At 43.5% G+C, this 13535-nt stretch overlaps 1 protein-coding gene across 3 annotated transcripts in view; it reads right to left on the minus strand.

Moving 5' to 3' along the window:
- Positions 1–13535, minus strand: part of rock1 (Rho-associated, coiled-coil containing protein kinase 1) — a 324482-nt gene that overhangs the window by 22144 nt on the left and 288803 nt on the right. For all 3 annotated transcript variants that reach the window (XM_070892926.1, XM_070892932.1, XM_070892939.1), the window contains 2 exons: positions 8317–8405; positions 1091–1169 (listed from right to left, as the gene is read on the minus strand). In XM_070892926.1, coding sequence (XP_070749027.1) covers positions 1091–1169; positions 8317–8405 — 168 coding nt within the window. Of the gene's footprint in view, positions 1–1090; positions 1170–8316; positions 8406–13535 lie in introns of those variants that run through there.

Raw genomic sequence — 13535 nt, forward strand, 5'->3', positions numbered from 1 at the left:
ACATGGAGTTTTAGTAAGAGATTGAACCGATTCCCAGAATGACAAACCGGGATTGTGATCATCAGCTGAAATGAAATGGTTGAGGCGTGAGAACTATTCTCATGTGTGGTCTTTATGGACCTCAGTAAATTCAGCTGGTTGAATGGAGATCATAAAGTAGAATGAAAGGGGGAGAGAGGGAGAGAAACAGGTGGAAAGAAAGAGAGAAAAAGGAGAGGGAGAGAGAAAAGGGCAGAGAGTGGGAGGGAGAGATGAAAAAAATGACAAAATGCTCAGATTTTCATCCACAACTTTGATGCAAAAATCAGTCAGTGGTTAGTTGCATAATAACTTGCATTTATATAGTACATTTTTTGTAGAAAAACATCATAAGGTGCTATACAGAGGCATAATCACAAAACATTTGTGTTACTATGTTGCAATTCTATTGGGTTGGATTTGCTCTCAGCACCAGCTGTTCTTTACACTTGCACATAGACTTTCTGTGGGATTTTGCACTGAACTTACTATAATTAGAGAGCCAATTTAGGGACAGCAGCCTCTACAGGGCATCTGGGAACAGGGCTAGCAACTATCCATCTCCTTAACCAATCAGATTGAAGAACTGTTAATAAGCAGCGCAGAGTCTGAACCAGGAAGTGTCAATTAGAATAATGAATTTAATTAGATATGGGGGTGGTGCAGAGGACTGCAAATGTTACACCTCTGTTTAAAAAAGGGGAGAGGGATAAATCCGGCTAACTTTTTCAGTGTGTATATAGCATGCAAGTACAGCAACTTCACGTTGTTCCATGTATTTCAATGCCGAGTCTCTTGGCCAGATACTATTACAGCGCAGTTTTGGGAGGAGCAGGGCGACTCAGACAGCAACTTCCTGATTTCTGCATTTAACTGCGCATGTGAGCGCTGTTAGCCTCACTGTTATTTCTCCAGGAAAATCGGGCCCAATATGTAATTTTAACTGCCATATGCCCTTTCCATCGTGACCATAACATCCCTCTGGTTCTTAGAACCAAAATACAGGCAATAGTAAAAAATCGAATCAAAATTAAAAACCCTTTATGGAAACTTACTGTGTTTGATAGCTCACCTGGAATATCCGAGGAATTTCACCAGTTTCTGCCCTGTATACATCACCTTGTGTTACAGGGCGGACATGGAATAATTTGCTGGAACATAAAGACAGTTATTTAGAAATGAAAATGACTTACAGATTTCATTACGTATGTGCTAATTCATATGTAAATCAATTTAAAGATACAATGCATTTAAGCCAGTTACAAGACCTTTAGGGCTGTATTTTTGGCCTTTTGCGTTTTCACCCGTTTTCAGGTGCAATTTGCAGTGGAGTGAAAAATGTAGCGCCGGTTTAACGTTAGCGCCAGTGTGAGGAACTTTCGGCAAATGAAAGTTTACGAGGAACATTAGCGTTAACTCTGGCGTTGCACCACAGATGTGTGTGCTGCCGCTGATGCAATCTACTGTTCTGTGCATGTGCACGTTTTTTTCTTCCCGCGTTTCTGGTCTGGTCTCCTGTCGCAAATGCTAATGCAGGGCGCGGCCACTACCTGCGTGCGCATGCGCAGTACAACCGGGGCTGAATCAGCCATTTCACATTTAGATTTTGATGATGGAGGAGGATGATTCCAAAGAGTGTGTTAGGCGATTCAGCCACGAGGCTAATGAAGCTCTTGAGGGGGATGTGGAAAGAAGATGGCAGGAGTTGCATCTTCGGGGTGTTTCTAGACCGCTGTGATCGATATTTAAGAGGATTTGGAGAGAAATTGCTGAAGAGGTCACTGCCTCGGACACTGTGGGCAGGACTGCCGAAAGAAATTTAACGATCGCACCAGGGTCGTCAGAGGGAGTACCATTTTCATTCATGCACTCCTTCATTACTTCAAGGATAAATCTGACACACCATTTGTTCTCATGCTGTTGGTGCCTCTCAACATTCTGTGGATTGCCACCTAAAATGCATGACACATACGTAGGCTTAGTTCGGCACCCTATTTGCCATGAATGATCTTTACACATTATTAAAATTGCTTTCTGAGATCTCATAAGATGGTTCCCCACTTCAATGTCCTCCTGATGAACCACGTGCAACTTCCAAGGCCATTAAACAGAAGACTATTACATTCAGACAGTGTGGCATAAGTGCTTTAGTGACTATCGTGCCACAAGAGCAAATGGACCCTCTTGTAACCATTCCCATTTTCATATTTGCAGGCAAAGAAGTCACACAATCGCCGTGAGCCTGCCACTCACAGACATCAAGGACATAGTGGCAGGCCTCACTGGTCGGGCAGCTGCCACTGGGGGTGCTGACCCCCGCTTGGATACTGAGGGCAAGTCCTGCACACTCCCTGGGCTGGGTGGGGGCAATGTCCTGCAGTGCCTCTGGTCAAGGGTTGGGGCAATGTCCTGCACACTCCCTGGGCTGGGCTGGGGCAATGTCCTGCAGTGTCTCTGGACTAGATAAAATGGAGTAACGGCGGTCCTTCAAATGAGCCTGTGCTAAGTGACCTTCGTCATGTCTCCCTGCCTACTTCGAGATGACCAGTCATAGGCGCAGCATCCGTCAAGGGACCACTCCATGTCAAGTCGTCATTTGGAGGAGGAAGAAGAGGAAGATACCAATGAGCCGACTCCGGCGCAGCATCATTCGACTCCTGCTCCACCACCGGCACTCAGCTCCTCTGAGGACGCCCTGACGTTCTCGGGGTTCGAGGAATCCGAGGCTCCTGGGCCCAGTGGCGTGCAGCAACGCAGTGCTGGGGTTGAATATGGAGGGCGAGTTGGAAAAGTCGGTCTGCTGACAGACAGGTGGACGTGGTGGGAATGTCCAAGGAGAGCATCCAAATCAGCAGTCAGCTCCTTGATGTCTTGGGTAGGATTCCCATGAGCAGTGACAGTCTGAGAGCAACCATTATGGAGGTAGGGTCGCAGATTATCACTGCGAGCCGTGAACCAGCGAGGCCATCAATGCCCACACGAGGCTGGTGGCCTCCAGCAGTGACATTGAGTCCCGGAGAGTGTGGCGCGAGCCCTAGCAGAATATGGCGCATCACAGGCACAAGTTCTGCTTCAGCTTGGGCAGGTGATGCAGTCCATGTCTGCCTCCATACTCTCTGCATTCCCCATCATCACACGGGGAAGTGACTGTTCCGAAGCTGGCCAGCAAGGTGCTCCGGTTGCAAGGGACCAGCCCCGTCGGCGACTGAGTGGCTCCAGGGATATGGGAGGTGGTGTAATTCCTCTGGATGACAGCATTCTGTTTCCCCCCACTCAGTTGCCAACCAAGCATCAGCGACGGTTGTCACCCAAACCACCTTTGACTGGCGACACCGATGAAGAGGCGAACCAGTCAGAAGCACGGCCTTCCAAGCCACGAACTGGTGCAGTGCATCCCCAAACATCGTCTCTCCCCGCAACACAGCAGCGCTCTGGCAGCCTTACTGCTGCCATTTTGGTGCCACTTTGATTAGGAGCAGCAGGCAAAGGAGGGTGATGAAGGGAAGGGGAGCAAAAGACGGTGGGAAACAATAGTGGGGCAGGAATTGATGTTGCTGGATTATGTTTTTGATGCTGGATGCATTGTATATTTTATGTTACAGTATTATGTTACAGTATCACACTAGATTGTGTTATTGATGCTTGATTATGTTCCAATAATTTTGTTAAATTATCACACTGTTGGATGCAGCTCATTTTATTTTTATTGAAGTCTCAGAATGAATGTTACTATGTTCAATACATTTTTTCTTTACCTTAACCATTCCTGTGTAGTGTCTCATTTGCAGAATAAGAGGGGGAATAGACAAAATGGTGGCATAGAGTGGTCAAGCAACGGTCAAATGTGCCGTTCACTCTTCAAGCAAAGTGTTCAATTATGAGCTGCTGACACAAGGCTTTTGCAGCGGCGAAATCTCCACGATGCCTTCCCTGTGGTTGTGGCGGTGGTGGCATGGGTTCCTCACCAGGCTCCTCTTCCTCGCCCCCCTCTTTCTCCTGAGGTGGTCCTGCAATCCCCATCCCCTCATGATGGCTAAGTTGTGTAGCATGCAGCACACCACAATGAACTCAAGAGACCTGCTGAGGGGAGTATTGTAAGCAGCCTCCAAAATGGTCCCGACATCGGAAGTGCTGTTTGACGATGTTGTGTGTGGCTGCATGGCTCTCATTATAATGATGTCCGGCTTCCGTCTGAGGGTTCCTGAGGGGGGTCATGAGCCAGGTGGCGAGTCCATAACCGTTGTCCCCAAGCATCCAGCTCTAGCCTTGTGGTTGACGCTGGAACATGCGTGTGACACTGCTCTCACGCAAGATGAAAGCATCATGGATGCTCCCTGGATATTGGGCATTGATTGCCATGATGCACTGAGTATGGTCGCAGATGATCTGCACATTCATGGAGTGGAATCCCTTTCGGTTTTGGAAAAACCTCTGCATTCCGCAAAGCTGCTCGCAGGGCGATGTGTGTACAGTCAAGGGCACCCTGAACCTTGGGGAAGCCAGCAAATCATCCAAAACCTATAGCCATCTCATTTTGGGTCTCCCTGGTTATTGGGAAGTTTATGAAGTCCATTCTGCGTGCGTACAGTGCATTAGTCACCTGCCGAATGCAGCAACGTGTAGCATGCTGCAAGATGGTGCATATGTTCCCCGCTGATGCCTGAAAGTAGCCAGAGGCATCGAAGGCAAGTGCCACAGTCATCTTCACCTCGGCGGGCAGTGCAGTCCTGTTGCCGCTGGTAGGTTGTAGGTCTGCCTGTAGGAGCTGGCATATCTCTGTCAGCACTTCTTTTCGGAAGCGCAGCCTTCTAGTGCACTGTGCCTCAGAGAGCTGGAGGTATGAGCGATGTTCCCTATAAACTCGTGGGGGGGTAAGGCCTCCTCCCCATACGTCTGCGACCTCTTCGATTACATTGCAAATGATCAACAAGCCTTCTTCCAGCTTGAAGCCATATGGCAATAGCAGCCAAGATGAATGGCTTCCGACCTAGCATGGCCCCCATCTTTTAAAATGTTCTTAAATGTCCTTTATAAAACAAACTAGGAACTCTCAAACTTCACAATCAAAAGTATGCAGTAATGCAGTGTTCTTCTCCCAATCCTTTTAATCACTCACAATTGCGACTTTCTCCTTCGTTTTCAAAATGGTGCCGTTCACGCCTGGGTCCGTCTGGTTTTTCTGGGTAGGTTCTCAGATGGACGCTAAATTGAGCGAAATGCTCGAAAGTTCCACCCGGGCGCAAAATCTTGTGCACCTCGTTTCACGCCCAAAGAAAATCATTGCTGTGCCTGCCGAGGCGCTAAATAGGGCGCATATCAGCCAAAAATCCAGCCCTTAAGATTTATTATGGGACAGGCAACTTTTTATTAATTGTACTTATTTGTAAAACTATTTATAGTTAAGAATTCTCTATAAACATAATTAATCGTAAAGTTCAAACACATAGCTACTAGAAATTAATGGCTGAAGACAACAAGCTTGTTGCCAGAATTCAGATACAGGTGCAGAGTCCAGATTCCAGAACCCTCGGGACTGAGGCCGTTCTGGATTCTACATTTTTCCAGACTCTGGATTGTCTTTCTGATGTCACGAATCCAGAAACACCCGAACGCAGGTTCGGGTATTTCCAGATTTCGGAACGTCAGAAAGTGGGGTCCCCGCCGAGGAGCTGAGCGGGCCGCCGGCCCCGTCGAGGTGGAACTGTTTGGGCGGGCCCCGCCGCCAAGGAAGTGTTCGGGCGGGCTGATGAGGAGGCCCCGAGGTAAGGGCAGTGACGGCGAGTGGGGCGGGTTGAGGCCCGAGGTCGAGCAGTGGCGGGGCCCCAAGGTCGGCAGGTCCAGATTTCAGAACATTTTACGGATTCCGGACCCTGCCACCGATCAGTCTGGAGTCGGATTCCGGAACTCCGGATTTTGGATGCTGCACCTGTACTGCAGAACACATTTGTAATCTTTTGATTAGTTATTTCAATCCAACAAAAAATGTTGCACCAATTTTTGATTGAGATGGTCAAGATCCTATAAGTGATAGTTGTATCTGGGCAAGAAAGGACAACTGGTCTGTTGCTATGTTCTTCATCTCATCAAGGTGGTGCACAGAAAGGGAAATCTAGCTTTGATGTTATCAATGTCAAATCTGTTCAGGTAACTAGAGTGGCATCTTGTTCCATCTCATTTGTATAATGGACATTGGTTGCTGTGATAATATTTTCCAACTGAAAATTTGAGGAGAGGAAAAAATCAAAATGGATGGCAGTGAGGTAACGTTCACGACTGCCAACCTGAAAAATAGGTTTCATAGTTTGGTTTTGTTGGTCAATGAAATATATGGCAGTTGGGTTTTCAATAGTTGATATTGGCAAAATTAGCTGAGTCCAAGGTTTATTAAGTCACAACAGCATTGGGTGCTGCATTGCGAAAATTACATTACATTTAGGGAAATTAGGCCATCTTGCATACCACTTACAGCAGAGAAAAAGGCTTACCAAACAATAGTGGTTACTCTGCATTTCTGATCGGTCAGCAGGGAAGGTGCTCTCATATGGAGTTAGGCTGGAGCTATGATTCTTGACCTGCGAGCACAGCTTACCGTTGGAACCACAGAGATCACCCCCAATACCTCTTTAAATGTATGATCTGAAGCCTAATCATTCACCATGTGAATTACATGAAGACACGTAGTATTGTTACCACAGGTACAATCTAAGAAGATAAAGCCATTTAACCAAATGGAGCGATTTCCATTCGTGCTCCAAGTCAGCAGCTAGCTCAATTTTGAAACCATTAATGGTTTTACATCTAATACGCCATTTTATTAATCCGACATTTAGACTTTACATGAAACATTTTTTCGCAATACCCTTTTTAAATTACATTTTACTAAGTTGAATGTTTGGTCTGACTAGGATGATGATCTGGGTTCACCCTATCTAAATTATTTAATATTTTGTATACCTTAGTGATATCATCGGTACAGATTAAGCTTTATTAATTTTGTCAGAACTCATCCTTTATATTTGAGATCATATTTGCTGCTCTTATTTTATATTGCCAAAGAATGTAAAACACAACCTCAATTATACGCACACTTTTTACTTGTGTGAATTTATGATGATAATGGGAGATCAACGGGGGTCAAGCTGTCAGTACTTTTTTCTCTACCCATACACTTTAATTGTTATGCTCCTGCTGACACTGAAATAGCTGATCTGTTCACTATAAGCTTCTCTGTGCATGCTCCATGAACTCTAGCTATCATAGCTGAGAAACACATCTTGACTCTCCTGACTAACTACAGCCTCCAGTTACACAGGTGACAACTGAACACCACATATGCTGATGTTACATCTAACGCATGCCCCTCACTGACACAGGAGTGTTTAAACCATGCAGGTGCTCGAAGGGATTTTAAATTTTTTGGAATGAATGCTGCTTTTCGCATTCATTTCTGTAGTGGAGAAGGATCAGGCAAGTTGGCCACTGGGAAGCACTTTTAGCCATCTATTTCAGATCCAGCAACTGATCACATGTTTTTTTTTGAGGGGAATATAACAGAGGGTCCACATAAAATTTTTGACCATCACAATGACCACAATTAAAACAACACTCAAAGTGTGGCTTGACCAATGTATTAAAATGTGTTAGAATAAGCGATCTGGACTATTCTGGCTATATATTCCGGCTATATATTCCAGTATTTTATTAGCTTTTTAAACAGCCCCACCAAAGTATCTAGAGATTGACAATATGATTGATTCTACTATTACTCTTAGGTGCTTTTGAAGTCTCCATGTGCTAATTCTATTTTATTAATTTTATACTGATTGAACATTGAACAAAAATTGTGCAACAATGTATGTGTCAACAGTAAATTTAATTTGCTATTTAACATAACTTAAAATCTTTCAGGAATTATTTAGCAGCAGCCTCTTATTCAACCTTCTTTAGTATCATCTTCTAATTTGATAACCTTGTACTTGGTTACCAGTCCTGCTGGAACTCATTTCAACACCCCCCCCAGTGAGTCATACCGCTCATTATACCAACATTCCCGTAAAGCTGTGCGGCTGCATAGGCTACTCACTAGAATTTCAAATGGAATAACCGCGCTGCGCGAAAATGTGAATGGTTTGTGCAGCCAGTTAAAGGGGCAGTGCACAAAAAAGAGAGGACTTTGATTAGTACCCTCCATTTTCTATTTTTAAACCAATTTCTTATCTGTGTGTTCTACTCTGGATTCCCCTATTTACCCATGTCCTTTATCCGTAACATCCTCAGTATCAAAGCGATTGTACTTACTCTATATCCAGTACCATAGAAGGATTAAATTGTTCTTTATTCAATTCATCATTGTAAAACAGTATCTTTCTACTGCTGACCACAACATACTGTAGATAACAAAGAAAAGGATTCAACATTACAAAAAAAAAATTGGATCCAAATTTTATAAAGACATACAAAAGGCTTTTAAAAAAACTATTTTTCATCAGTTTGCCAAAAACCTGAGAGATAAAAGTCACCACCCTATGCAGCATATACTGATAAACCATACAGACCAAAAGCTTTGAGATTACCAAACTGTGCTGAGTGAGCTGATCTCAGCCAGAACAGCAGTTGGGCTGCTACAATTAGGCTAGTAAAGTCAGAGCAGATGGAGTCTGGGGACAGGTAGCTGAATGGGAGCAAGGGTAGCTATTCAGACTGGCAAAAGATGGGAAGTGGTTTTCCACAGGGATTGGTGCTGGGACCATTGTTACATTAATGATTTGAACTCTGGAATTGGAAGTACAATTTCAAAATTTGCAGATACAAAGGAAGAATGCGACAAAATACAGGAAGACATTGAATAAACTTGCAGAATGGGTGTGTAATTGGCAAATTAATTTCAATATAGATGAGTGTGAAGTGGTAAATTTTGGTAGGAAGAATAAGGAGGCCACATACTGTTTGGAATAGCAGGGTCTGAATGGGGTAGAGGAGCAAAGGGATCATGCAGTATAAATGCAAAATCACTAAAAGTAGCGGCGCAGTTTAATAAAGCTATTTAAAAAAGCAAAGTACTGGGATTCATTTCTAAAGGAATAGAATTGAAAAGTACAGAAGTTATGTTAAACTTGTATTGAACCTTGCTTGGCTAGACTACACTTGGAGTACTGTGCAGAGTTTTGATTTCTATATCATCAAAGGATATAGAGACATTGGAAAAGGTGCAAAAACATTTCACAAGGATGATTCAAGAACTGAGAGGAGATACTTAGCAGGAAAGTCTGAACAGGCTGGGACTCTTATCTAGAAAAAAAAAGGCTGAAGGATGGTCGGATTGATGGTCCTTAAGATAATGAAAAGGTTTGATAGGTAAACGCAGAGATGATGTTTCCACTGGGTGGTAATGAACTGACAAAAATACAAATAACATACTTGATTGGAAGAAGTTAAGAAACAAAAATTCTATTGTTAAGCTATCTTGATATTTTAATGTCGGTTGTGCAGAGACTACTAGAATCTGTCACTGGGGATAAAGTAACTGAGCATTTGAATAAATAAGAGCTAATCAGAGAGATCCAACATAGCTTTGTTAGGAATAAGGCATGTCTGAGTAACCTAGTTGAATAGTTTGAGATGATGACTAATAACGTAGATATGGGAGTATGTCTATGGATGTTATCTATATGAACTTTCTGAAGGAATTTGATAAGGTTCCACACAGGAGATTAGCAAAAATTGACTGGCGGATGTGACATGTGGTGTTCCCCAGGGATCGGTTTTGGGGCTTCAGCTTTTCACCATATTTATTAATGACTTGGATAAAGAAATGGAGAGTTATACATCCAAGTTTGCAGATGAGAGCAGAAAGTTGCAAAGGGAAATAGACAGATTAAGTGAGTGGGCAAAACTATTGCAAATGGAGTTTAATGTGGACAAATGTGAGATCATCCAGTTTAGGCCCAAGAAGGATAAATCGGAGTATTTTCTATATGGTGGGAAACTAGGAACCTGTAGAGGGGCAAAGAGATTTTGGCGTCGAAATACACAAATCATTAGAAGCCAGTAGATAGCTACAAAAAGCAATCACATCGACTAATGGAATGTTGGTCTTTATCTCAAGGGGGTTGGAATACAAAGGGGAGAAAGTTATGCTTTAGTTGTATAGAGCCTTGGTCACACTCCATCTGGAGGACCAAGTTCAATTTTGGGCACCGCCCCCCAAGGAGGATATATTGGCCTTGGAGGAGGTGCAGCACAGGTTCAACAGAATATACCCAGTCTTACAGGGTTAAATTATGAAGACAGGTTGCATAAACTAGGCTTGTATTCCCTGGAGTGTAGGAGATGGAGGGGTGATCTGTTTGAGATATTTAAAATGGTAAACGATTTAATAGGGTAGAGACAGAGAAACTAATTCCTCTCGGGGGAAATCAAGACCAAGGGGACATAAAGTTGCTAGTCAGAGTAGGAATAGCAGGATAGTTCAGATGAATACGTGGCTTGAGGAATGGTGCAAGGGGGAGGGATTCAAATTCCTGGGACATTGGAATCGGTTCTGGGGGAGGTGGGACCAGTACAAACTGGACGGTCTGCACCTGGGCAGGGCCGGAACCAATGTCCTAAATGGAGTGTTTGCTAGTGCTGTTGGGGAGGGTTTAAACTAATATGGCAGGGGGATGGGAATCTATGCAGGGAGGCAGAAGCAAAAGGTAGGAAGGAGAAAAGTAAGAGTGGAGGACAGAGAAATCAAGAGCAAAAATCAAAAAGGGCCACATTACAACATAATTCTAAAAGGACAAAGAGTGCTTAAAAAACAAGCTTGAAGGCTCTGAGTCTCAATGCGAGGAGCATTCGTAATAAGGTGGATGAATTAACTGTGCAGATAGCTGTTAACGGATATGATGTAATTGGGATTACGGAAACATGGCTCCAGGGTAACCAAGGCTGGGAACTCAACATCCAGGGGTATTCAATATTCAGGAAGGATAGACAGAAAGGAAAAGGTGGTGGTGCAGCGTTACTGGTTAAAGAGATTAATGCAACAGTAAAGAAGGACGTTAGTGTGGATGATGTGGAATCTATATGGGTAGAGCTGCAAAACACCAAAGGACAGAAAACGTTAGTGGGAGTTGTGTGCAGACCACCAAACAGGACTAGTGAGGTTGGGGATGGCATCAAACAGGAAATTAGGGATGCGTGCAATAAAGGTACAGCAGTTATCATGGGTGACTTTAATCTACATATAGATTGGGCTAACCAAACTGGTAGCAATACTGTGGAGGAGGATTTCCTGGTTTTCTTGACCAATATGTCGAGGAACCAACTAGAGCAGGCCATCCTAGACTAGGTCTTGTGTAATGAGAGAGGATTAATTAGCAAACTTGTCGTGCGAGGCACCTTGGGGAAGAATGACCATAATATGGTAGAATTCTTCATTAAGATGGAGAGTGACACAGTTAATTCAGAGACTCGGGTCCTGAACTTAAAGAAAGGAAACTTCAATGGTATCAGATGTGAATTGGCTAGGATACAATGGCGAATGATACTTAAAGGGTTGACAGCAGATAAACAATGGCAGACATTTAAAGATCATATAGATGAACTACAACAATTGTACATCCCTGTCTGGCGTAAAAATAAACAGGAAAGGTGGCTCAACCGTGGCTAACAAGGGAAATTAGGGATTAGTGTTAAATCCAAGAAAGAGGCATATAAATTGGCCAGAAAAAGCAGCAAACTTGAGGACTGGGAGAGATTTAGAATTCAGCAGAGGAGGACTAAGGGTTTAATTAGAAGATGGAAAATAGAGTATGAGAGTAAGCTTGCAGGGAACATAAAAACTGACTGCAAAAGCTTCTATAGATATGTGAAGAGAAAAAGATTAGTGAAGACTAATATAGGTCCCTTGCAGTCAGAATCAAGAGAATTCATAATGGGGAACAAAGAAATGGCAGACCAATTGAACAAATACTTTGGTTCTGTCTTTACTAAGGAAGACACGAATAACTTCCCGAAAATACTAGGGGACCGAGGGTCCATCGAGAAGGAGGAACTGAGGGAACTCCTTATTAGTCAGGAAATGGTGTTAGGGAAATTGATGGGATTGAAGATTGATAAATACGCAGGGCCTGATAGTCTGCATCCCAGAGTACTTAAGGAAGTGGCCCTATAAATAGTAGATGCATTGGTGGTCATTTTCCAACTTTCCATGGACTCTGGATCAGTTCCTATGGATTGGAGGGTAGCTAATGTAATCCCACATTTTAAAAAAAGGAGGGAGAGAAAACAGGGAATTATAACCGGTTAGCCTGGCATTGGTAGTGGGGAAAATATTGGAGTCAATTATTAAAGATGTAATAGCAGCGCATTTGGAAAGCAGTGACAGGACCGGTCCAAGTCAGCATGGATTTATGAAAGGGAAATCATGCTTGACAAATCTTCTAGAATTTTTTGAGGATGTAACTAGTAGAGTGGACAAGGGAGAACTAGTGGATGTGGTGTATTTGGACTTTCAAAAGGCTTTTGACAAGATCCCACACAAGAGATTAGTGTGCAAAATTAAGGCACATGGGATTGGGGGTAATGTATTGACGTGTGTTGTAGAGCGTAGAAATATATATAGACTTAGGCATTAGGCACCTGCTGGATATTTAAAACTCACATAAGCTTAAATGGACACACACATAAAATGGCTGCCCAGGCATTATGGGAAATCAGGTAGTCAAACTGTGAACTGTTGAACGTTCACTGACCGAGCAATAACCCTGTGAGGCCCACTGTAGGAATGCCTGGGAAGACAGAGATAAGAAGGAAACCATCTCCTGTGAACAAGGCCATGAAACCAATTATTTCAGGAAGAAAGATAAGAGGGAAACCATTTGCTGTAAACAAGGATATATACCAATTATTTCTCCCAGATGAAAGAACTAGGGAGAGAACCTATAAAGCCATCGATCAGCCCAAGCTGACAATAACCGAACATATGGTTCCCTGGATATTAGGAGAATTCTATTGGGTTAAAGAACCTATATGTAATCTATAATCGTTGTGATTGGCTTGTGTCCAGCCGTGATGGGCTGTGTAACTGCAGTAAACTGTTTTGTAACTGTTGTGAAACATATAAAGGTACATGTAACTCTTTGTTCTGTGGAGAGAAACCTGGATACGGTCCTGTGTGTTTCCTCCCCGCTGAGCGTTATTAAATACCGTCAGGCATTGGAACCGACTCTGAGTGTTGAGTGATTCTTCAGAGAAAACACTAACTCTAACAACGTGGATAGAGAGCTGGTTGGCAGATAGGAAGCAGAGAGTGGGAATAAACGGGTTATTTTCAGAAAGGCAGGCAGTGACTAGTGGGGTACCACAAGGTGCAATGCTGGGACCCCAGCTATTTACAATATATATTAATGATTTAGACAAAGGAATTGAATGTAATATCTCCAAGTTTGCAGATGACACTAAGCTGGGTGGCAGTGTGAGCTGTGAGGAGGATGCTAAGAGGCTGCAGGGTGACTTGACAGGTTAGGTGAGTG

Source organism: Pristiophorus japonicus, chromosome 1 (assembly GCF_044704955.1).
Source record: "Pristiophorus japonicus isolate sPriJap1 chromosome 1, sPriJap1.hap1, whole genome shotgun sequence".
Classification (NCBI taxonomy): domain Eukaryota; kingdom Metazoa; phylum Chordata; class Chondrichthyes; family Pristiophoridae; genus Pristiophorus; species Pristiophorus japonicus.